General features: G+C 39.1%; 1 protein-coding gene across 3 annotated transcripts in view; it reads right to left on the reverse strand.

The window, feature by feature from the left end:
- Positions 1–1722: 1722 nt before the first annotated feature.
- Positions 1723–27349, reverse strand: part of LOC128691916 (uncharacterized) — a 129947-nt gene continuing 104320 nt past the window's right edge. For all 3 annotated transcript variants that reach the window (XM_070101061.1, XM_070101060.1, XM_070101059.1), the window contains 2 exons: positions 26143–26214; positions 1723–18596 (listed from right to left, as the gene is read on the reverse strand). In XM_070101061.1, coding sequence (XP_069957162.1) covers positions 18520–18596; positions 26143–26214 — 149 coding nt within the window. In that variant the 3' untranslated portion in view covers positions 1723–18519. The remainder of the gene's footprint in view (positions 18597–26142; positions 26215–27349) is intronic.

The following is a 27349-nucleotide window of genomic DNA, read 5'->3' on the forward strand; positions in this document are numbered from 1 at the left end:
GGGAGCCTTGAGAGAGAGCAACAATAACAGGGAAACTCCTGATGATTGGAAGTAAAGGTTCAACATAATCCTTCAAGAATGAGACACTTGTGTACAGGTGTCTCATTCTTCAACATGTCAGTTTTCTGAACCATTTACTGTATTTTTCAATATATTCAAGGGTTAATTACCCTCTTACTAAATACTAAAGTATAACACAAAGCCTACCCTTGACCCTGACCTTGAGCATACATGGCACAGGATGATTTCTCCAAGACTTTCTGTAGGAAAAAAGGCATGTCTCATATGTCGGAAAATATGGTATATCACAACACAACCCATACTAGGGTTCAGAAAAGTGAGGGCTGGTATGAATGTGTGGCAACCAGAGCAGAAATACATATGGGAAGTTGACAATGTATGTTTGGCTATAACTGGAATATGCAGTGGTGGTGGTGATGTGGTATCCACATCTACAAAAACGTGTGCACGAGTAGAAAAAGACCAAAGATAAACTACAAAATGGCTCCCAGAGCTAAAAAAAAAAAAATTCAAAGATTAACAACACAAACGTTACCTTCATTAATCCCTCCATCTTTTAATTTAAAAAAAAAAATATACAATATCAACATATTCCCACAATAGTAAGGTGACCCACAGATAGAAACCTGATTTAAACAGAAGACATGATAGCCACATATAAACTGGCAAAATTATACAAAAACAGATATCAAAATTAAACCTCTAAGCACCATCAACAGAAATAACAAAAGGACACAGCTGTAAACCAGGAAAAATCCTTTCTTAAAGAGCACCAGAAATATTTCATTCAAAAAACGATTGAACATAGACATGGGTTACATGTGCGAGGAGAAAGTTTGATGGCAGTGAAGGAGAGCAGGTACAGTAATAAATCACATAATGGGTGGGGCTGAACCCATGGCAAGAGAGCCTTGAAACTAATCATACCATGGGCAGTGACTGAACTTGTGGGGAGTGAGTCACATGGTTTGTTTGCAATCATGTCATTATAATTTTGTGAGCTCTAAAACTCCAAGCAAGTCAGTACAGTAATATCACTGAAGGGATTCAGGAAAAAACTGGTTAACTGGACTAGTTTTCTAAGGGGTGAAAAGTGCAGTGTCAGCAATTTCAATGTAGTGGAGATATTTAAGTTCAGTGGGTCACCACTGGATCACTACGTCAGTGTCTTCAGGAATAACAGTAGGGAAATAAATGGTGACTTTTTCTTTAGATCACCCCGTCTGTGTTGAAAATGGACAATATGTTAAATGTTGAATGTTTTCCAATACACTCGCTGTCTCTCTCACTAAGGTAGGGTGACCAGAAAAAGAAAAACTTTCACCATCATTCACTATCAGCCACAGGCACATAGATACTACAGTTCAGATGCCCCTCCTTCAGAGTGCAAGCACTGTACTTTCCACCTCCAGGACTCAAGTCCAGCTAACTGGCTTCCCTGAATCCCTCCACAAAACATTACCTTGCTTACACTCCAACAGTTCATCAGGTCCAAAAAAGCATTTGCCTCCATTCCATGAAGGTGGTTAGGTGTCAATATTTATATCTTATGATGCAATCGAAGGGTGATTTTGACTTGCGATGTCAGCACACTTCTGGCAAGACAGTAACTGAGTGAATGATTGTGAATGTGTTTCCTTCTTTAGCTCACCCTGCCTTGGCAGCAGACAACCGGTGAGGCAAAAAAAAAAAAAAAATAACACGGGATACAATACTTTATCAAATAACAACTGCATCCTTGTTAAATCCAAGTATCTGTCAATATTCATTGTTTGCATACAAGTACATGTCTTGCATTTGTAACTGCAACACGTCTATGACAGACAGTAACAAATATAGGGGTAATGCAAAGAGAAAGGTCACATGACAAGTGGATTACACAGTTTTTTTTAATATTCATGGTAGGTTCATATTCTTTTGGTGGAAGTCTTTCAAGAAATACAGATTTCTTTTTTGAAGAGGGAGAGTCATAGCTAAAAATTAAACAAAAAAATTCTGCTAATTTGTCAAATGCACCGAATTTTGGTTTATACTAATTTTGTGTATGTTTAATGAGTTCACATTTCAGCAGCAATCTGTCTTAAGAAATGTTGACTTAAAAAATTAAGGCCAGGTATATAAAAAAAATAATATTTCTTTATAAATACACTTAAGTACTGCAGTCATGCTATGCGGTGTGGCCAATCAATATTTTTCGTAGGTTTCATAAATGTAAACAAAATTACGGCAATAAACCTGGTAATAAATACTTTTTACTAATAATAATGCTTTATTTTCCAATAAGATACATTTTATTACAAAGCTTTCTTAAGTGGAAAAGCCCATATTTATGCAAGGCATTTCAGGATTACTTAAACTATGAGTAATACTAAGAGAACAAAACATTATACAGTATTTGACACACCTATTATACATAATATACTGTATATATAAAGGAAAGATGCTTTATATAGTAATACTAAATCTGATGAACATGTTTATCATACACCGTGTATAATTCACGTATCAGTGTACTGAATTTGTATTTACATGTATTTTATGTTCACTTTGTGAGAGTGGTGGGTTTCTTTCTTTCAAATATTTTGGACATATAATCTAAAAGAATTTACTCTATGAGACGCATGTAATTTGGTAAAGACTTGTTTGTATATTCGTCTATTTGCAGCTGAAGAGATAGTCTCAACTTCCAATTAAACTAGCTATTACTTGTGTCACTCTTCTGGCTTTGAGGGGCCCTTGTCATTCATACCTATTCACAAATCTAGGTATAGATCTTGCTCCTACCTTTGCTGTCCAGGTCATTCCACTTTCTGACCACTCTGAGGCAGAATACTCTGACATCCCTGAAGCTCACGTGTATTTTGATCTTCCAAATATACCCTTGTGTACTTGATTTCCACCACTCAGAAAGATCATCTCTGTCTGCCCTGTCTATTCCTCAGTGTGTTTTGAAATCATTATCATGACTTCCTTGGTCCTTCCATCCTCTAATGTATGTTTGAGTGCATATATGTGTGTGTGTGTGGGGGGGGAAGGGATTCATACCTATATTATATAAATATGTCAGGAAACTATTACTTTTTTTCTGATTCAGTAATGAGGAATTATTACTGTACCAGTGACGAGTTTTAAGAGTTCAACTTTCTCAGCCAACCTGAAGTCGGATGTCACTGTTCACCACCTGAGCCAATGCTACCATCTTCCTTCCCATTCAGGACAAAAAAATCCAGAGATCACTGTGCATGCATGTACATTATCTGTGTGGATGAAATCACAATAATCATGTGATTGCAAATATATAAAAATACCACAGTGGAAATAGGAAAAATGCCCGAGGTGTTTTTTCTGCTTTCACTGTGGTATTTTTATATGCTATACATGTGTGTAACTATGTTTCTACACAAATAACCCACACACAGGAGAGAGGAGCTTACGACGACTTCATAAAAGATCCAAGTCGGACCAAAATGTCGTCGTAAGCTTCTCTCTCCTATGTGCAGGTTATTTGTGTATTGTTCCAGTCATGGTATTGTGCCTTTTTGTTCTTTATGTTTCTACAGTATATATGTATGTATGCATGTATATATGTATGTATGTATGTATGACAGTTAAGTGTAATAAAGACTACTCAATGGCTAAAACGAAGCCATGTGGAGACAATAAAACAGAGTGTAATACAACTACTGTATATTTCAGCCTGAAACCGAAGCCCTCTTCAGCAAACTAAGAAGTGTACAACAACTTGTACGCAGAGTTAGGTCACATGACCTAAGACCAGGTCAGGAATACATGGTTTTATGAAGAGGGCATTGTTGACACCATCAGGCTTCCACTGGCCTTGCATGATACCAGTACGAGGTTGTGTTGCAATCGTTGCAGACCCTAGCATGTTGTGCTTGTACATTAAAATTTGTTCCAGATACAGTACAGTGAAATTAGTTTCTCAAGTATTTGTTGTACATAAGATTAGTTTACAGTGTCTGAAGAGTTTCTAAAACACCACATACATAAAGGGAGGTTATGATTTTTTTAAACTATTGCTTACACAAAAAATATTTGTATTCTATATACACAAAACTTAAAAACTTACTTACAATTCTAACTTGATTTCCAATTACTTTTTTAATGAGACACTTTTTAAGATTACTGTGACTCAGACACAACTATTACTTATGCTCAGACATAATTATTACTGTGGTTCAGACAATTATTACTAGTATACACTGGCTAATACACTTGTTTTTTGCAGTGAAACCTCGCCTTTGACAGTGGAAAATAAATCAGGGAACAGGTGGAGTTTGAAGACATGGTAAGCGAGTTCCAAAACTCACAGGCCAGTGCATTAATCACGGGGCCATCTGACTCACTCACCATGGCTTCAAACCCCACCCGTTCCCTGATTTATTTGCGATCGTGTTATTACTATTTAGTGAATCTTGACGGTGGAATAACACTACTGTTGCAGATGTGTCTTTTTCTTGCCACACTAATGCTATTGCCAAATGCTCAAGAAAATAACATGTTAAAACACCTTGAAATACATCTAATAAGAGGAACTAGTGTACATAGTGCTAGCCATAAAAAAAAATTGAAAACAATCACAATTTGGCCTCTATTAATTGTAAAAAATAACCAACACATGTAGAACACAAGTACCACTTGTTCTGAATGCTAAAACACCTTGAAATACCTCTAATATAAGAACTAGTGTACATATGTGCTAAGCAGGGCTGGATTACAGCATAGGCTTTAGGGGCTGCAGCCCCAGGTCCTCCGTCAGCTGGAGGGCCTTCAGAGATTAAGTGAAAAGTGTTCACAGTTACTGCTTTAAGTATATAATTGTAGTATGTTACTACATCACATATATGATGAACTGCTGACTGTTGTGATTTATTTTTTCCCTTTGAAAATATCACTGGAGGCCTCACAGTACCTGTAACTCAGGGGTCTACAAGATCTTAATCTGGTTCTGGTGCTAAGCCATTTAAAAACCAAGTGAAACATAATTGTAATGTCGTAAATGGTTTAGAAAACTAAAAAGCTGAAGAATGAGACACTTGTGCAACATTTGGGAAGCTTTATTATGCAAACATTGCACCAGCCAGTGGCTTCTTCAGTCTAATACAGAGAAGGACAGTGGAAGATGAGGAGGAGATTGAGGTAGTCAGTCCCTCAGCCTGGAGTTGGTGTGCTTGACGGAGTGAACATACTCCAGGCTGAGGGACTGGCCCTCCCTCAAACTTCTCATCTTCTACTGCTCTTCTCTGTATTGGACTGAAGAAGCCACTGTGTGGCAAAATATTTTCATAATAAAGATTCCCAAATGTTGCACAAGTGTCTCATAGTTCCATCATAATGTTGCTTCAGATAACTGTAAAACATAAGTACCACTAAGCACATTTACACCACTGTTGCCGCCAAGTGATCATTTCTCGCTAACTTCAACACACCATAAAATCAATGACATTCTTTTAATGCCATTTTTCTTTACACGATTTTATTTACAAAAATACAGTGGACCCCCGCTTTACGATCACCTCCCAATGAGACCAATTATGTAAGTGTATTTATGTAAGTGCATTTGTATGTGTATGTTTGGGGGTCTGAAATGGACTAATCTAATTCACAATATTCCTTATGGGAACAAATTCGTTCAGTACTGGCACCTGAACATACTTCTGGAATGAAATAATATCGTAAACCAGGGGTCCACTGTATACTCCTTGAAACTGTATTTTTGTTTTTTTCAAAATTTCCTCACAAGGGTAATTAAAACTATATTACCTTTCACAGACAGAGAGGTTAAGAATAGGACATGCATAAGAGGTGTGATCAATTTTGCCTTAAGACTGAAAATTGTATTCCATGAAATGATAAATGTCTGAGGTTTATTAAGCGCAATGTGTGGTGGAGGTTTGATCCTCCATCTCTTAACATACTGACTGTCTCCCACTGAGGTAAGGTGACCTGAAAAAGAAGAAATGCTTCCACCATCACTCACTCCACCACTGTCTTGCCAAAGACATACTGATACTATAGATCAGATGCCCCTCCACCCTCCAACCTATAACACCCTCACCCCTTCTTCAGAGCGCATGCACTGTACTTCCTACCTCCAGGACTGAAGTCCAGCTAACTGGTTTCCCTGAATTCCTTCAAAAATGTTACTTTGCTCACACTCCAACAACATGTCAAGTCACTGCCTCCACTCACTCCCATCTAACACATATTAGTAGACAAATGATTGAAAGATAGTAAAGAATACAGTTTCACAGGAACAACCGATATGTTTATATATTATTTGATAATAGTTTGAGTATGAGAAAGTACAAGAATAGTGTCGATAGGCAAAAGAAAGTGAAAGTTAATTATTTCAAGAGGATAATAGTGACAGTTGAGTAAATGTTTGAAGAAAGGTGGACTAAAAAAAGAGAAAGTAAAGAGAAAGTCAAAGAGGCATTATATGGATTTAAGACAGCTTTCAGTCATAGAAGGATGGTGAATGACAAGCCAGAGGTTTGTGTGAAGACAGTGGATGAGGCAGTAGGAAGGATGAAAGAGGATTGAGACACTAGTGATGGATAAAATTAAGGCTGGGATGCTGAAAGCAGGTGGGAAGAGAGTATTGGAATGTATGAAAGAAAGGGAAGTACCTAAGTACCAGCAGTCAGTATATACAGCCTCTCCTCACTTAGCAACATACATACTTATTCACCGACAACTCGGACTTATGACGGGCTCTCTGACCAGTATGCATACCTGAATAATGTATATGCATTAGAGCTGATTTCCTCTATTCTGTTTAATACAATATACAGAATACTACTATATAAACACTTAAAAATATACCAGAAATGTTATAAATGGGGCAAAGGTGACACTGAAACAATATCGAAGATGACTGACAAACTCACTACCATTATAGAATGCTCCTTGCTTAGCAACGAATTCGGTTACCAACATGGTCTTAGAAACGGAACTCTATCATTAACCCTTTGACTGTTTCGGTCGTATATGTATGTCTTACGTGCCACCATTTCTGACGTATTTATACGCGTAAATTCTAGCAGCTTCAAATCAAGCAGGAGAAAGCTGGTAGGCCCACATGTGAGAGAATGGGTCTGTGTGGTCAGTGTGCACCACAAAAAAAATCCTGCAGCACACAGTGTGTAATGAGAAAAAAAAACCTCACTTTTTTGGGGGGATTAAAATGCCGACTTTGAGGTGTATTTTTGTATAGTATTTATCATTGTATTCTCGTTTTCATGGTCTCAGGTGATAAAATGGAAAACATATTACAGAAATAGAGATGATTTTGATTACTTTCACAATGAAAACGACCTTGAAATTGAGCTCAAGTAGAGGAAATGTTCGATTTTTACCAATGTTCAGGAGTAAGCAAATCACGCCACACATCCAATACACTTCAAATGGGGAGTCTAATATTCTTTCACTAGTGTACTGATATTATTTATACCATTTTTACAATAATGCAGTAGTCTGCATAACAGTAAATTTTGTATTTTTTTTTTTGTATGAATAAAAAATCAAAATAGAAAGCAATAGTAATATAAGAGGGGCCTAGAGACATGACTAATGAACAGAGGATATGTTATTTTAGTGCCAAGAATGTCTATATTGTTTATTCTGGACCCTATTTTGAAATTGGCATCTTTTTTAATTTGCGTGAAATTGGCCAAATTGCCAATTTCTGACCACTTTACTGGGTAGTTCAAATCAGTAAATGGGCAGTTTCTTGTACTCAACTGATAGAAAAAATGGAGTTCTAAAGAAATAGCTATGAGTTTGGTCAACTGGAACAACAGAATTGGCCAAGAACAGGGCTCAAAGTCGGCGAAATCACCGATGCATATATGTCGCTGAGACCGCTAACTTCGCGGGAGCGTAATTCCGTGAGTTTTCGACCAAATTTCATACTTTTGGTGTCATTACCATTGGTAAATGATTCTCTATCATTTCATAAGAAAAAAATTTTTTTTTTTTTTCCCAAAAATTTATTGACATAGAATGACAGTTTCAGAAAGGGGCTTGCGGCAGTCAAAGGGTTAAGTGAGGAGAGGCTGTACATACACAGTAGTTCTCTTTTCATTTATAAAGAGAAAGAGAAAGGGAACAAGAGAGTAAAGAATTTTATAAGAATAAGTGTTTACAATACAGTACTGTACATGATAGTGTACAGCACAATTATCAAAAAAGTTGAGGAAAAAGAGAAAAGTAGAACTGCAGAGTAAAAGGTGGAGTTAAGGCAAGAAAATGTGTGATTCCAGTGTTTATATTAAAAGATCCAGGTAAGTAAACAACATTCATGTAAGGGTAAGGCAGCATTTGCAGCAGTCATGAATTTTAAAAAGGCATAGTACCCTCTCAATTATCACAGACTTTTGAAATAGTGAAACATCAACTGGGTTAACTGATTTGGAAGTACTGGACAAAGTTTGATGGTTACAGAATTACCCATTATTGTTACGATCACAGCAAAACAATCTCTTCTTGACCCACCACAATCATCATTGCCAATTACCTGCTTCCCCTCTATTAACCCTTTCAGGGTTTCGGCCGTACTAGTACGGCTTACATGCCAGGGTTTTTGACGTACTAGTACGCATAAATTCTAGTGCCTTCAAATCTCGCGGGAAAAGGCTGGTGGGCCTAGTTGTGAGAGAATGGGTCTGTGTGGTTGGTGTGCGCAGTAGAAAAAAGATCTGGGACCCAGTGGTGCATTGTGGGAACACCATATTAGTACACCTTGTCCACCATGCCTCACGGTAAGAAGCTCCTCACTCCTTGGCAAATTGGGACACTTTTGTTCCCCAATGACAGTTCTAATACAGATGGAAGTGCCAGTGAAGATGAGTTTCAAGGTTTTGGTGAGGTTTTGACCAAAACTAATGACCATAATATCGGTAATAGTGAGGAAAACCCAGACGGCCCTCAGCCTTCCACCTCTGGTGCTGGGCCGTCTTGTTCATGCTCAGTTGTACCAGAATCAAAGAGGAACTCCTATTTTCCCAAATCCCAGACTCAGATGTGAGCATCTGTGATGATAGTGATAGTGATTATGAACTACAAGCTCTTCAAACTAGTTCCAGTAGTGATAGTGAAGTGCAATATTCACCAATGAAGCGTCAGTATATACGACGATATATGCGCTCTGGTAGTGTGCCATATGCTAATCCAAGGGGAAGGAGTACATCTCGGAGTACATCCCATGGCTGTACAACAGGAACTGACAGTGAAAATGATGATGATACTGTTGCAATTGGGATGGAAAATGTGCATGGTGGTGGTAGTGGTGGTGCCGGCCATGAAGCACCAACAGTGGCCCATGCTGCCACCCACGCCTCTGCCTCAGCTAATCTACAACAAAGGCCACCATCTCCCACCCACCCACCATACCAGCCTCCACAACCACAACCACCTGTCATGGTCCAGTACCCACCAGTAGACCACACCTGGGATTGGCAGGAAGCTGTCAATTTTGTTCCAAATCCCCACCAGTTTGATGACAGCCAAAGTGGAATACAGCCATGTTGTACACTGGGAAACAATGCCACTGAACTGGAATGTTTCCAGTTATTCTTTGACGAACCCCTGATGGAAAGAATTGCCATGGAAAGCAACACATACTACGAGTACACCATGGCAAACACAATACTTTCACCAAAATCACGTCTACACCAGTGGAAGGAGACAACTGTGGCCGAGATGTATCTTTTCTTTGCCACAATAATGCTTATGCCACATGTGTATAAGCACAGTGTGAAATCATACTGGTCAACAGACTGCCTGATTGCAACCCCAGGTTTCAGTGATATAATGCCAGTGAATCGATTTGTGCTACTGTTACGTATGCTTCACTTCTCAGACAAAACCAGGCCTGTCAGAAATGACAGGTTATACAAGATTAGGCATGTGTTTGTGTATCTGAAAGAGAAATTCAGTATGTATTTTTATCCCTTCAGGAAGTTTGTAATTGACGAGTCTTTGATTCTGTTCAAAGGGAGACTCTCTTTCAAGCAGTACATACCAAGCAAGAGGAAATGCTTTGGTATAAAGTTGTTTGTGCTTTGTGATTGTTACAGTGGTCTGGTATTGAATATTATTGTGTACACTGGAAGTTATACATTGCAAAATACCAGGAAGTTATTAGGCATCTCTTGTGATGTGGTTAGAACAATGATAGAACCATACCTTGGTAAGGGGCATATATTGTATACAGATAACTGGTACACAAGCCCCACACTCAGTGATTTTTTGCGAGTGAACATGACAGATGTGTGTGGCACAATGCGTGCAAATTGGAAACATATGCCCAGGTTTAACACTGGCACTCGTAGAGGTGAGGTGCAGGCATTTGCTGCCAATGACATCATGGCATTTCGGTGGCATGACAAACGAGATGTCACACTGTTGTCATCAGTTCACCCTAATGAAATGGCAGACACTGGCAGGCAGCAATGAACTCATTCTAAAACCTGCAGCTGTGATGTACTACACCCTCAATATGCATTCAGTGGACAAATGTGACATGCAGATTGGGTTTGCTGATTGTGTTTGCAAGAGTTATAAGTGGTACATAAAACTCTTTTTCCATCTTCTGGACATTTTCATGCTGAATGCTTATAATATGTATAAGATGAGGACCAGAAACAAACCACCATATGGCGAATTCTGTTTGTCTGTCATCAGACAAATAGTATTCAAGTACCTAGGAACAACACCTGCAATAGACCACCCACCAAATTTACAACTTCCTTCTCGTTTGAAGCATGGTGATCACTTCCTGGTAAAACTGCCTGCTACTGCTTTCAAGAAAAAGGCTCAGAAGAGGTGTTATGTCTGTGCACATACAAAAAAAACGCCCACAACAACGCAGAGACACTCGTTTTATGTGTGAGGAGCGTAAAACACCGTTGTGCATGACACCATGTTTCAAAGAGTTCCACAGGCTGCAGAACTTCTAGAAACATGTCCTGTGACTGTATATGTGTATATAAAATATAGAAAAATAGTAATAAACAACATTTCATATTGTTTGTTTGTGTAAATATTTTCTGTAAATAAAACAATGACAACAGTGTTTATGCCGTTATTGTGTAGTATTGAAAAAGAAATAACTTACAAAATACTGATCATATTGGTCTCACAGGCCATAAAAGTTACTTGGAAAAAGAAAAATTAAAAAATAATAGAAAATAGTACATAAAATACTAAATAAAAGAATACCGGGTGACGGCAGTCGGCGATGTTACCACATGATGCGCATTTTCTGTCAACTTCACACCTCCATATCTCAGTAAGTATTGATGGTAAAAAATTTTTGTTTACCCTATAATGTTTAGAAAAAAAAAAAACTACTTTTTCATAAGAAAAAATATTTTTTTTTTTTTTTGAAATTTGGCCGACCCTGAGAACAAGTCTCTGACAGGGCCTGTCGACCCTGAAAGGGTTAATCCATTAAACTGAGGGTTTACTTAGAGTGGACAGGAAAGCAATGTGGCAAATATTGCAAATGTGTGGAATAGGTGGTATGATATTAAAAACAGTAAAGAGTTTTTATAGAGTGTGAGGCTCAAAATTAGGGTATGTGGGAAAGAAGGGGACTTTTTACCAGTAACTGTAGACCTCTGACAAATATATGTGATGTCACTGTGCTTGATTAATGTATTTATATATGAGGTTGCAAAAGTAAATACATGTTGGGGAGAGGAGCAAGCCAGGGCCAAACTACTGACAGAAAAACCAACAAGCTCTCTGTCTGCACAAGGGAAGCCCAGTGCATGACTGATACAATGAGGGCATTACCCAGGCATTCGCATGTTACACAGTGGAGAGCAAACTGGCTCCCCCACCATGTGCAGAAGACTCTAGTCTTCTATAGGATGTCTCCATTGTGGACCTGTAGAAGGAAGGTCCTGACTGGAAGATGGACAGAACAGAGTATCAGAAACAAGGCTCCCATAAACATGAAAGCTGTAGAACTCACTAAAGAATACACCAACCCAGGAGCTGGATGCAAGAGGCCAAGGCAGGGAAGATCAGTTGCAGGAGCCATCAATCTAAGCACTGACTCTGAAACCACCTGCTCAGCTGAAGAGCCAGTCAGTACAGTGATGAATGAAATGAACAATGAGCCAGGGACCAGCCCTATAGGAACAAACTGGATCTGAAAAAACACCTTCTGAACATTCTTGACCTTATGAATGCTCTTGATCTTATGAACGTTCTTGACCTATGAACATTCTTGACCTTATAAATGTTCTTGACCACATGAACGTTCACCACTATAGCACATACCAAGGTAAAAAAAAAAGCGAAGACCACTTGATTACAACATATTAGTACCTTTGGAAGTATTTCTTTCTTATTAGAAACAACAACTGGCCTGCACTTGAGTTGTGGGTAACAATATATAATCAGCTGTCACATATCTCTAACATACACACAGAATCTAACAGTTGTTATATATATCTGTGATGGGTTTCAAGAGTTCTACACTCAAAACCTGGGCTGAGACCAGACTTCATTGTTGACTGTATGATCAACCAGGCTGTTGATGCCAGCAAGCCAATCATCATACAGACCTGTACTTCATAATCCAGGGCTTTCTATAATGTACTAATAAATTGTAATTGTGTAACAATTAAGCACCCTGTAGAAATTTATTATTATTTTTATTTATTATAAAGTGAAAAAAATGTTTTTCATGTTATTATCATAACTAAACACTAAACCCTTAAGGGTAGTTCATAAAGTGTACCATTGTAAATGCGCAGGAAATTTAGCCGAGTTGAATGAATATTTAACCCCTTAACTCTTAAAGTGAGTCTTGTGTTGTGGTGGATAACCTGATAACGTGTACACCATAGTGCAATGTACAGTGTACATTACCTCCTCATAATGTGATGTACCTGTGACTAATTTTGAAAGTTATTTGATCATCCAAGTCTGGTCTGAGGCCAGACTTCATTGACATCTGCCTGGTCAACCATGTTGTTTCTGCCAGTGGGCTACAGACCAAGAGTGCTTGTCATTAAAGTATGTCGGCCCTCTCTAAAACCAACAACTACAAAATAGCTTATCCCTTGTGCTGTCAGACATCCTTCATCCATCTAGGAAGTGATTAATGCACATTTTTCAAGGTTCTATGGGAAAAATTCACCCATGACTAGCAAATGGCATCTTCCAGTCGTGGGAGTGAGCTGATATCCATAATCAAGTATAACTTCCTCTCTACCACAGCCCAGAGGTTCTCAATGGGGTTCAAGTTTGGGGAATATCCTGTCCAGTCATCAAAGAAGAGTACCTCAGAGTCACAAAGCCATTGAATAAGAGATTTCACAGTGTGGCAAGGAGCTATGTCTTCAATAAAAATCTTGCACCATTCTACACGAGAGATTTTGGCATATGATAACAGAGCTATTCTAGGTACATCAACATAGTTAACATTAATGAGGATGTTTTTCAAGGCATCCTTAGATGTGCTTTTGCTGCCCACAAGGATCCAACACAACCAGGTCCTCACTGGATACTCACACATCGATGGCTTCTACTATTTCTTTTGTTTGATGTTCTGACTAACATAATCCAATGATCTTTGCAATTGTCTCATATCAATGACTTACTTCTGCCAATATTAAGCCATCAATGGCCAAAAATATCCAACAAACGCAGCTATCAAAACCACATGATGCATGGGTACCACGGGCACAAAACCATCTACCACACTAGAGTAAATGTCCCTTAAGATGCAGTCAGTAGGGAAACCCCAGGCATCCCACTTCAAGTTTGAAAGTCAGAATCATATTTTGTCTTGCCGATAAACCTACCTACTCCGGACACTGAATTACTCAGGATGCCTTCCACCTAGCATACTTTAATGACAAGCACTGTACATAACTGTGGCTTAGTTGTAACACACTCAGCTCACATACTGAGTGTTTGTTGTTCAATTCCCGGCACGGGTAGAAATGCTGGATATGTTTCCTTACACCTGCTCTCCCTGTTCATCTAGCAATAAGTAGGTACCTGAATGTTAGTCAACTGCTGTGGGTGGCATCCTGGGGTTGTGGTAGTATACCTTAGATAGGGCTGGGCTTTGAAATGAGCTGAGGTAGGATAACAGCTTTTAGCCTGTAAAACTGATGTGTAAAAACAATAAAACTGGTTATCAGGCACTTATAGCAGGTAGTTGTCCAGTATATTAGGGGGGGTGAGGTAATACATATTGAATTTCCTCCGCCATTCCCATTGTGGTGGACTTCCATGTAACATAATAAAAGCATATTATTGGATAGGAATACTGATACCACCCACCCCAGTAGAGAGCGAGTTTAGAAGAAATAAGAGCATATTGTAGAGGAAGTACGAGACTCTCCTGGCAGCAGGCATCCAAGCACAGCTAAAATCAGCTGAATTCCTGCATTCTTCCAAGCAAGGTTGATAAAATCAACTGAATTCCTACTTTCTTCCAAGCAAGATTGATATACATCACCTGAATTCCTACTTTCTTCCAAGCAAGATTGATATACATCACCTGAATTCCTACTTTCTTCCAAGCAAGATTGATATACATCACCTGAATTCCTACTTTCTTCCAAGCAAGATTGATATACATCACCTGAATTCCTGCATTCTGATGAATTCATATTGGCCTTTACATGGAAAATAAACCAAGAAACATTAAACACTGATTATGTAGCTCCTCTTCAGGAATGCTCTGAGGTATTAGAATAAATATATTTATGCTGACCAAAGAAATAAAGGTAAGACAGTATGAACAAGTACATGAGTAAAGTGGTTGCTTTGGTGGAGACATTTGCTAAAATGAAGAAAAAATGAGAAATACAAGGTTAACATTAAATATCAGATAGTCGAGATCAGGAAGGTCTGACCGCAGCCAGGTCAGATCAGGTCACGCTCCCGACCCAGGCCAGCCGCCTGGGATGGTGCGCTCAGTGTTCAGAGTGGATTGCTCAGTGTTCAGAGTGACTCTCGCGCCGAGAGAGAGAAAGCAGCAGCAGCAGCAGACGTGGACGTTCGAGTAGCAGCCAGCCGACGGTGCGGACATGCGTGTAGCACCGGCTGGCGAGTTAGCCGTGGCCTGAGCGCCTCTGTGATTAGTCACCGCGTTGACCAATCAACGACGCCTCTACCGTGAGCACATGAGAATATTTTAGACCTCCCTACGATCAAAGTTGGGGAGGGGAACACTGCTTACTCACAATGTATTACTCTAATAGAGTAAAGATCAAACCAGTGAGTGGAACAATCAACGGCTCATCTAAGCTAGCACTTGCATCTGTTGTTGACAGGCTGCAGGTTAAATGTCATGTGATCTTATCACTCAAAGAAGCCTTCGTTGTCGTCTGTACTGATGACACCGAGGCTGAGAAACTGCTCACCACTACTGCTATGTCCACTCTACAAGATTATGGATTCTCTGTTCTGAATTCCCCAGCACTGAGGGCGAGAAGAACTGTGTTCCTGAGAAGACTCGACAGACTCATCACTACACAGGCTACTGAAGAGATCAAGTTGTCCATTGAAGCAAAGAATCAATGGGCCAAGGTGGAATATCTTACCAAGATACCCAACGCCTCCTCCATGCTGAAGGTCACCTTCAGTGACGTCAACATGGCAGCCAGAGCCCTTGCTGAGGGTCTGGCTATTCACTACTTCCATATCAATCCAGCCTTCATTGAAGAAGAAAAATACCAACAAATCCCACAGTGCTATAACTGTTACTCATACCAGCATATCACCAAAAACTGCCCTGCCAAAGACAAGAAGTACTGCTCCACCTGTGGCCTTGAGGGTCATGACTTCAAGAATTGCACTTCTGCTTCCCCACTGAAATGCTTGAACTGCAAGGATGACCACCATACTCTTGCTGCCAGGTGCCCTATCAGAAGAGACATACTCAAGAAACAACAACAAAAGAAGCCCAACCCACGAGCACCCACATATTCTGCTATTGCCAAGCTTCAAGCAGACACTACCAAGATACTTCAATCCACGCAAACTGCTCTGACCACTTTCCTCCCAGCACCTGCTGCCGACTCCACCAAGATTCTATGTTGCATCATGTATGCTCATGTACAGAATGCAGCTGAACCTGGCTCTTCAACACCACCATCAACGAGCTATTCAAACTAAACAACATGCCTACACTCACATTCCCTGCATCACCACCTTCCACTGAGATCCTACAAACCACTGCAAATATTGCCAGCATAACTGCTGCTCCACCATTGACACAACCTCCACTCGACACAGAGATGGACCAATCAGAGACCACCGAGACGTCGACAAATCCCACCAATGAGAGTCCACCACTGCCTGCCTCCACCATCACCGCAACTGTCCAAGCAGAGGCCTTGCCTCTCACAGTTCAACCGCCAGCCAAGAAAGCTAAAACTCAAAAACCAAGGGTTGCAGCTCGCCGGGCCACTACAACTGCCCTACCGCAACAAGAAGCCAAGGTCAAGAGTGGTGGACACTGCACAACCAACCAGAAGAACCAAATGCGAACTCTAGAAAGTGATCAAGACATCCTGGACGACATTTTGTCACCCAACATGGAACACCTGGCCAAACATATCTACACCACCCTCCGCAATGCTGGACTCGACCACGAAACACTGAAGAACAGGCTGATACCTCTGAATCCGACTCGTGCAGAGGGTATACCCCTCTAGCGCTACTATCAAGACAAGTTTCCCCAGCACTTTGCTGTCTGCTAAAGCTGGGGTGTGGCTCCAATAGGACCCTGTTTTCTACCTCTGCCCAACTGTGACACTGAAGATACCAAGCGAGAAGACACTTCCCACTGGGGGAGTCAATGCAAGATAGAAGAAGAAGTTACCCTCCAACCGGAGGGCCCAAGAGAGAAGATAGAAGAATGAACTAACCATCAGATAGTCTAATGGTATAAAAATTATGCCAGTGATACAAATAGCAAAAGTAACTGTCAAAATGCCCAAGAAATAAAAGTATAAAAGTAAAATTTAAATTTCCACACACAAAAGTCTTTCATTGCACCGTATCATTAACTGCTCCACATTGTGGCATTAATATTTGACTAATGTACTCTGTGGTGCTATGAGCACTATACTGATTATAATGCCTGAAATGCACAGCATGATAGTGGCTTTCTTTTGCACTTAACAATGCTTTATTGCATGTAAACTACATTCTGTGCAATGTGTTGTATAATTTCAGAACTAATTATTGCCTATGGTTAGTCTATTGCCTGTGTATCCCACAAATGCTTCACTTTTGCCAACAAATCATCAAAAATAACACCACTGATTCCTGACTAGGAAAATTACTAGAGGACAAAACCTCTAAATAAATTCTTAAATGTGACTTTGTTTACACCGTTTCATTATTTGTTTTTCAAACTTGAAACGATGATTTGTAGACTCGTTGCAGCAACCTTGAACCTTCCCATCAATTTATACACCTCTCTTGTGATTTACTCATCGGACAGACAAAATCAACAAAGAAATATTCACGTACAAATGTGTTAAGACACTGAGATGTTTATAATTACTGATCTAGAAATGGCAGGTACATCAAAATTTTGTAAACGATCCTACAGGTATGAATGCAGATGAATAATTCTGATAAAAAATTCCATGTTTTTGCAATTCAATTAACATAAAAAAAAATTAAAATTTCAGAAATTAACATTTCGCCGTTATGTAAATGACAACATTAGATAATTTTATTAATAAAAACCACTTACGTCTAAAATATCACAGAAAATTCAAAGTGCAAATCTTAGTTGCCTAAGAAAACACAGGACAAATACACACGTTTTTGAAAGTTTCGATCCTAACTAATTAAACCATTAAGACCCCTGAGGTTCTACACACCTGCAGCTTTCCACATTTTTTTTTTCATCTATTTGACATGAATCAAATACCAGGTATCAGTGCACACATGCACACCTCGTCAAACATCTGTGTTTATAAGAACTATACACCTAGATTTGAAAACTCTGCAGCAGTCCAACAAACTCTCAGTAAAAAATAGCAACACTAGAATTACACTCAACACTTAAAAAACTGTGGAAGTATTACTTATTTTCTCTCATTGACTTACATAGTAAAAATTGGGTTGTTCTTCATGAAAAGCCAAAGTAACATTGGCTTCTCCCTTGTATTAGCTTTTCAATCACTACAAAAAATAGTTTAAAAATCTCTTATGAATGCCTTCCCCCAAGCAAGATTAATAATGTCAACAGGAAGAGTGTGTAGGATGATGCATCAACATGGTGATAATTATTGGGAATCTTCTATATTTACTCTATTTACACACATTTATCTTTGTAAAAAAACTTATGTTACATATTTAATATCCACACCAAAACTGTGTTGCATCAAACAATTTGGAATCTACTTAAGACAGCTGTGGAGAAAAGAACAATTTTGTCATTAGATAATACAAGTGTATCTGTTAAGCATACATCTATGGTGTAGATCCTGAAGTCTTTGTCAGGCTTAGCAGCTGTAGCAAGGCATCTTTCACCTTAGTAATGACATCACCTGTCAAAACAACAAAATGTCATTAGACACAACAAAAGCATGAAGGTGGTTGATGAATTATACTCTGATCACTATTCTAAATCACTCCTAAATATTTCTTTTTTTTATTAAAACATCGTCTGTTTCCCACCAAGGCAGGGTGGTCCGAAAAAGAAAAACTTTCATTATCATTCACTCCATCACTGTCTTGCCAGAGGCATGCTTACACTACAATTATAAAACTGCAACATTAACACCCCTCTTTCAGAGTGCCGGCATTGTACTTCCCATTGCCAGGACTCAGGTCCGGCCTGCCAGTTTCCCTGAATCCCTTCATAAATGTTACCTTGCTTACACTCCAACAGCACATCAAATCCTAAAAACTATTTATCTCTATTTGCTCCTATCTAGCATGCTCACGCACGCTTGCTGGAAATCCAAGTTTTCCTAGGCCGACCCCTACCCCACCTTCCCTCCACTACAGATTTATACACTCTCTAAGTCATTCTATTTTGTTCCATCCTCTCTGCATGTCCAAACCATCTCAATAACCCCTCCTCAGCCCTCTGGATAATAGATATGGTAATCCCGCACCTCCTCCTAATCTCCAAACTATGGATTCTCTGCATTATATTCACACCATAGTGTGTGACATTTCTCTTCTTTCAACATGCCTTCCGTATCACATCAAAGCAGGGTGGCCCAAAAAGAAAAACAAAAGTTTCTCTTTTTAAATCTAGTAAAATATACAGGAGAAGGGGTTATTAGTCCCTTGCTCCTGGCATTTCAGTCAGCTCTTACGATATGCACGACTTAAGGAGGAAGAATTCGGTTCCACTTCCCCACATAGAGTCTTATACAGTGGAGCCCCAAGTTTCGGCCGTAATCCGTTCCAGGAGCTAGGCCTAAACTCGAAACAGCTGAAAGGCCATTTTGAGTTTAATTGTATATATACAATTAATCAGTTCCAGATCCACAAAATTAAAAAAAAAAAAAAAAATACATTTTTTAAAGAATAACTATGGTTTTACATACACACAATACAGATAAATCCCTATATACATGTACATGTATTATACAATAGATAAATTAAAATTTAAATAAACATTTAAAATAACATTTACTTAACTTTATTGAAGAGTCTTGCTGGCATCTGGAAGTTGGGGAGGAGGAGAGAGGGAGGACTTATTGTTTGGAAGGGAAATCCCCTTCCATAAAGACTTTAAGTAACAAGTCCTTATCTGGGGTTACTTCCCTTCTTTGTCTTTTAATGCCACTAGGATCAGCTTGAGAGACACTGGACCCATGTCTCACAAAATAACTTTTAAGAGTGCTCTGTTTCTGGCATCTCTAAGATTTCCCTGAAGTGGGACAAGCCTTTGTCACTGAATATATTGCAGACATGGCTTTTTTCAGCTTGGTCAAGGTGATACTTTTCAACAAAAGTTTGCAACTCATTCCACTTTGCACACATGTCCTTAATCACTGAAGAAGGCACCTCCTTCATTCTCTCTTCCTCCTCCTCTGAAGCAAGCTCCTCAGCTGTGGTCTGATGCTGTTCCAGTTGAAGCTCTTGCAGTTCGTCAGTAGTTAGCTCTTCTCTGTGGTCCTCCACCAACTTTTCCACATCCTCACCATTCACCTCCAACCTCATGAACTTGCCCAATGCCACAATACCTTCCACAATAGGTAGAGAGTCGGCATGGTCAGGGTCAGCCTCAAACCCTTCAAAATCCTTCTGGACGACACATTGTGGCATTTGAAACACTATCACCTGCTATCTGCTTATTGTTGATCCACACCACCAACAACTTCTCAACCTCTTCGACTGTTTGTGATCTATTTTTGGATAACATGACAAGACCTTTCGCAAAATCAGCTTCCTTGAGTTCTTTTCTCTTTGCCAGGATAGAAATGATAGTTGACTTGTTTTTGCCATACATCCTGGCAAGCTTCCCCACACGAATGCCACTCTCATATTTTTCTATCTCCTTCTTCACTGCTATGGTGTTCCTCACTTTCTTTACCAGAGGGCCCATGGTGGCTTATTTCAGAGTCACAATTAATGGCTGGATAGCTGCCTGGCTGGATGGATGGCTGGCTGGCTGGCTGGCTGATTGGATGGCTGGCTGGCTGCCTGGCTGGATAGCTACCTGGATGGCTGCCTGGATGAGCATGCAGGATAATGTTCACTCAAGGATACAAAAGCTAGACTGGCTCACAACGCCTGCTTGGGCAGGTGTGTAAGCGCAGGCAAGCAGACAGGTCTGGTACGCTGGCCGAAACCTGGGGCAATGGCTGAAACGTGGGACAAAATTTTGCCGAAAACAGCGATCGAAACCCAAAGCGGCCGATTCTCAGGGCAGCCGAAACCCGAGTTTTCACTGTATATATTTAAGCTAATTTATCTCAACATACTACAGTCCTCCCTCACAAATCCGGCAATCAGTTATTCGGTTCCTTCAGTTATTCAGCACTAATTTTGGCTAGCATAATTTCAAATTTCCAGGGTCGCCACACCAACCTGCTGGTACTGTATGGCGGCGCTACTTGCTGCATAAGTTATTCCAATTTCTTTTTCTCCATTTATTGTTATAACCTGCTTACTTTTAGCCCTAGCCATGGTTCCAATGAATAAAAGAAATGTTTCTCATTATGTAAAGCACCTACACAGTACATTATCCATTAAAGATAAGGTGGCTTTGAAGCCACTGTCGGTTGCCATGAGCTCAGTCTCATGAAGCAGGAGAATATGCTTTATTATTATGCTAATATCAACACTACAGCTTATTTTGCCTATCACAACTGATCTAATGTGACATAAGAAACAATATAAATAACATAAAACATGTTAAATACTCCAGAATAAATAATATTTGGTATAATACCGAGCAGTTTGACAGAGTTATGAAGAGGATATGGTAAACAAATACCATTCTCCTATCCTTGTCTTGGTGGCTTATATTAGAGAAAACGGAGTATAGCACAGGGCTAACTATCATATACACTCATACTCCACCATAAACATGAAACAAAAAAGTTATTTTCTCTCTATAGATTATCACACACAGCAGCATGTGTAAAGAACCAAGGATAACCCAAAAAAAAGTCAACATGGCTTATTTCTAGTACCTGGATTGGGTTAGCCATATATGATTTTCGGTAAATATTCGATTCCCAGCCAGGGTAGAAACATTAGACGTGTTTCTCTACACCTGTTGTCTATGTTTACCCATCAGTAAATGGGTACCTGGGTGTTAGTCGATTAGTGTGGGTGTTATCCTGGGACACTGACCTAATTTTCTTGAAATACTCTACATAACAAGCGACTTTCTATACAGTAATATGTCACTGATGTCAGCTAGGCCTGTATACTTTGTACACGTACGTGTAGTAAATAAAATTATTATTATTATTATTATTATTATTATTATTATTATTATTATTATTATTTTCTCAGTTGTTTGTTGGGTTATCTTATTCAAACTTGGACAATGTATGATGGAAAGATACTTCTTTACGTACACTAAAAATGAAAGAAATCAGACCATAAATAGCGGAGTTCACTTCTCCGGCCGCTTAGCAGTATATTTTTGTATGGTTGTTGTGGTTATATTCTCATTTTTTCGGTCTCATTTGATAGAATGAAAGATATATTACAGAAATAGATATGATTTTGATTGCTTTCATGAAGAAAAATACCTTGAAATTGCACTCACAGTAGCGAAAATATTCTATTCTTTAGCGAAGCTCAAGAGTAAACAAATGATGTCACCGTCCAATACCTGTCCGCCTGCCAGTCCAAATTCCAGTACGGAGTCAAGAATGGATTGACATTATTTATACAATTATTACAATAATGCAGCAGTCTGCATAACAGTAAATCTTCTATTTTTTTGTGAATAAAAATTCCAAATGAGAAGCAAGAGTAATATAAGAGGGGCCAGTAGTCATGACTAATGAACAGAGAAAATGTTATTTTAGTGCCAGGAATGTCTGCATTATTTATTCTGGACACTATTTTGAAATTTAAGTTAGGAGTTAGGAAGGAGGTGCGGGATTACCAAAACTGTTGTCCAGAGGGCTGAGGAAGGGTTGTTGAGGTGGTTCGGACATGTGGAGAGAATGGAGCGAAACAGAATAACTTCAAGAGTGTATCAGTCTGTAGTGGAAGGAAGGCGGGGTAGGGGTCGCCCTAGGAAAGGTTGGAGCGAGGGGGTAAAGGAGGTTTTGTGTGCGAGGGGCTTGGACTTCCAGCAGGCATGCGTGAGCGTGTTTGATAGGAGTGAATGGAGACAAATGGTTTTTAATACTTGACATGCTGTTGGAGTGTGAGCAAAGTAACATTTATGAAGGGGTTCAGGGAAACCGGCAGGCCGGACTTGAGTCCTGGAGATGGGAAGTACAGTGCCTGCACTCTGAAGGAGGGGTGTTAATGTTGCAGTTTAAAAACTGTAGTGTAAAGCACCCTTCTGGCAAGACAGTGATGGAGTGAATGATGGTGAAAGTTTTTCTTTTTCGGGCCACCCTGCCTTGGTGGGAATCGGCCAGTGTGATAATAAAATAATAAAAATATTTTGAAATTGGCATCTGTTGAAATTTGTGTGAAATTGGCCAAATTGCCAATTTCTGACCACTTTATTGGGTAGTTGAAATAAGTGAATGGGCAGTTTCTTGTACTCAGTTGACAGACTAGAAGTAAATAAGTTTATTCAGGTATACACAAATACAGTTACATAGATTATCATACATAGCAGCGTATGTATGATAATGTATAGAGAACCTAGGATAACCCAGAAAGTCAGACAAAGTGACTTATTTCCAGTACCTGGCTTGGGATTGCCATATATGATTTTTGGTAAATATTTTTTTTTTCTCGGTTGTTTGTTGGGTTATCTCATTGAAACTTGGGCAATGTATGATGGAAAGATGCTTCTTAATGTCCAACAAAAATAAAAGAGACGGACGATAAATAAGGGAGTTCACTTCTCAGCCATTAGCCGCCTCTTTGCAGCATGTTTTCGTATGGTTTTTATGGTTGTATTCTCGTTTTTTTGGACTCATTTGATAGAATGGAAGATATATCACAGAAATAGACATAATTTTGATTGCTTTCATGACGAAAAGTACCTTGAAATTGAGCTCAAAGTAGAGGAAATGTTCGATTTTTGCCGATGTTCAATGAACTTTGTGTAAGTCAAGTTGGCTAATTTTATTAAGTGTATTCTAACCTAACCACTCTGTAATCCAGCAAACTCAGTAATCCGGCACACTACAGGTCCCAATGATGCCGGATTTGTGAGGGAGGACTGTATTTAGGTTACGTACAGTTACATATATTAACCAAACTTTACTAATAATGGCATACTTTAGCATAAATAAATACAATAACACACAAAGTTAAGACTATAACTTAACTCACAAACAGAAAATCAGGAATGACAGTAGTTATAGATGCTCTGTTTGGATAAAATATGAGACCAATAAGATGGTCACAAAAACTGTCTAATAAGAAGAGAAGTGGCTTAAAGCTTTCAACTTTCTTTCAGGGGTTTTCTTTCTTTTTGGGTCACCTTGCCATGGTGGGAAACGGCTAACATGTTAAAAAAAAAAAAAACATTGCTACTCTATACAGGAGGTTCCTTATATTCAGACAAGTTGCATTTGTAGTTAGTCAGCTTACAAATAAAATGTCTGCATAGAAAACAATAGCAGAAAGGATGGTTATTTTTTTACACATGTTTGTACTGCAGCTTAGCAATTGCAATACAGTATTAGCTCTTAAGTGCTTTGTGTGGAAGTGTAGTATAATATTTGTGTTTTTAAGTATGGATGTAACTTGTGTTTGCAACTTAGTGTTGGAAAGTGTGGGAGGTTGTACCTTGTGTTTGTAGGTGTAGATGAGTGATACTTGTTGTTTGTGAGTATGGATGAGTGATACTTGTTGTTTGTGAGTATGGATGAGTGATGCTTGTTGTTTGTGAGTATGGATGAGTGATACTTGTTGTTTGTGAGTATGGATGAGTGATGCTTGTTGTTTGTGAGTATGGATGAGTGATACTTGTTGTTTGTGAGTATGGATGAGTGATACTTGTTGTTTGTGAGTATGGATGAGTGATGCTTGTTGTTTGTGAGTATGGATGAGTGATGCTTGTTGTTTGTGAGTATGGATGAGTGATACTTGTTGTTTGTGAGTATGGATGAGTGATACTTGTTGTTTGTGAGTATGGATGAGTGATGCTTGTTGTTTGTGAGTATGGATGAGTGATACTTGTTGTTTGTGAGTATGGATGAGTGATACTTGTTGTTTGTGAGTATGGATGAGTGATACTTGTTGTTTGTGAGTATGAATGAGTGATGCTTGTTGTTTGTGAGTATGGATGAGTGATACTTGTTGTGAGTATGGATGAGTGATACTTGTTGTTTGTGAGTATGGATGAGTGATGCTTGTTGTTTGTGAGTATGGATGAGTGATGCTTGTTGTTTGTGAGTATGAATGAGTGATGCTTGTTGTTTGTGAGTATGGATGAGTGATACTTGTTGTGAGTATGGATGAGTGATACTTGTTGTGAGTATGGATGAGTGATGCTTGTTGTTTGTGAGTATGGATGAGTGATACTTGTTGTTTGTGAGTATGGATGAGTGATACTTGTTGTTTGTGAGTATGGATGAGTGATGCTTGTTGTTTGTGAGTATGGATGAGTGATGCTTGTTGTTTGTGAGTATGGATGAGTGATGCTTGTTGTTTGTGAGTATGGATGAGTGATGCTTGTTGTTTGTGAGTATGGATGAGTGATACTTGTTGTTTGTGAGTATGGATGAGTGATGCTTGTTGTTTGTGAGTATGAGTGATGCTTGTTGTTTGTGAGTATGGATGAGTGATACTTGTTTGTGAGTATGGATGAGTGATACTTGTTGTTTGTGAGTATGGATGAGTGATGCTTGTTGTTTGTGAGTATGGATGAGTGATACTTGTTGTTTGTGAGTATGGATGAGTGATGCTTGTTGTTTGTGAGTATGGATGAGTGATACTTGTTGTTTGTGAGTATGGATGAGTGATACTTGTTGTTTGTGAGTATGGATGAGTGATGCTTGTTGTTTGTGAGTATGAATGAGTGATGCTTGTTGTTTGTGAGTATGGATGAGTGATACTTGTTTGTGAGTATGGATGAGTGATACTTGTTGTTTGTGAGTATGGATGAGTGATGCTTGTTGTTTGTGAGTATGGATGAGTGATACTTGTTGTTTGTGAGTATGGATGAGTGATGCTTGTTGTTTGTGAGTATGGATGAGTGATACTTGTTGTTTGTGAGTATGGATGAGTGATACTTGTTGTTTGTGAGTATGGATGAGTGATACTTGTTGTTTGTGAGTATGGATGAGTGATGCTTGTTGTTTGTGAGTATGGATGAGTGATGCTTGTTGTTTGTGAGTATGGATGAGTGATGCTTGTTGTTTGTGAGTATGGATGAGTGATGCTATGGTTTTTCTAAGTTTAGGACCTCCCATACATTGAATGTTACAATCTTAGCTACTTACAAAAAGAAGAAATTAAAATGAAAGTTACCTTGTGCATCCTCGTGACCTTCACCAAGCAGCTGAGTGTCCGAGCTGCTCTCTAAAGCTCGACTCAGATTACCTGAAACATTACCAACATCTTTGTAATTTAAATTTATTTTCAAATCTTTATCTTACCCATTATATCAGTAATCTTTGCATCCTATTTAACCTTTAAACTCTGCATGATGTCATTATCTGGCCTTGTGGGAAATCCAATACAATGTCCTGGTAGATATAGATTATAAATGGGTTTAAATGTGTCAAGTGAACTAATTTATATTGGGCAAATGGTGGTCTTAAAGTACTAAATTTATTAGATGGAGAAGTGGTTGCATACATTCATCTCCAAGAAATGCAAGGTTATGAATACTGGGGAAGGGGTAAAAAGAATGGACACAGAATACAGACTAGGGAGACAGAGACTGCAGACTTCACTCAGAGAGAAGGACCTAGGGGTACACACAGTGCCTGGTATATCACAAGAGGCTCACATCAACTGATCAACCTCTGTAGCCAATTACTCTACCTGGCAAATCTTAGAGTAGCCTTCTGGAATCTCAACTTAAGAGTTATTTCAGGCTCTTTATATAATATAGTGGTACCTCGAGTTACGAACTTAATTCGTTCCAGAAGGCTGTTCAAGTGCCGATACTGAACGAATTTGTTCCCATAAGGAATAATGTAAATTAGATTAGTCTGTTTCAGACCCAAAATATACTTACAAACACACTTACAAAAATACACTTATATAATTGTTCGAGTTGGGAGCTGTTCGAAACTTGAGGTACCACAGTATGTATCAGGAAGGAGGGGGTGTTAATGTTGCAGTTTTGTAACTGTAGTGTAAGCACACCTTTGACAAGACAGTGATGGAATGAATGATGATGAAAGTTTTTCTTTTTCGGGCCACCCTGCTTTAGTGGGAAGCGGTCAGTGTCTTAATAATAATAAAATATAATATCAGGCTCATCTTGGGTATGCAGCACCAGTACAGAGCCCACATCCGGAGAAGCATGTTAAGAAACTGGAGAACGTGCAGAAGTATGCAACAAGGCTTGTTCCAGAGCTAAGGGGCATGAGCTTTAAGGAGAGATTAATGGAACTTAATCTAACAACACTGGAGAACAAAGGAACAAGGGGACACACAATAAAAAATATTCAGGCAAACTTGATAGGGTAGACAAGGACAGGCAGTCTTAGAGGTGATAAACAGG

This window comes from Cherax quadricarinatus, chromosome 75, assembly GCF_038502225.1.
Source record: "Cherax quadricarinatus isolate ZL_2023a chromosome 75, ASM3850222v1, whole genome shotgun sequence".
Classification (NCBI taxonomy): Eukaryota; Metazoa; Arthropoda; class Malacostraca; order Decapoda; family Parastacidae; genus Cherax; species Cherax quadricarinatus.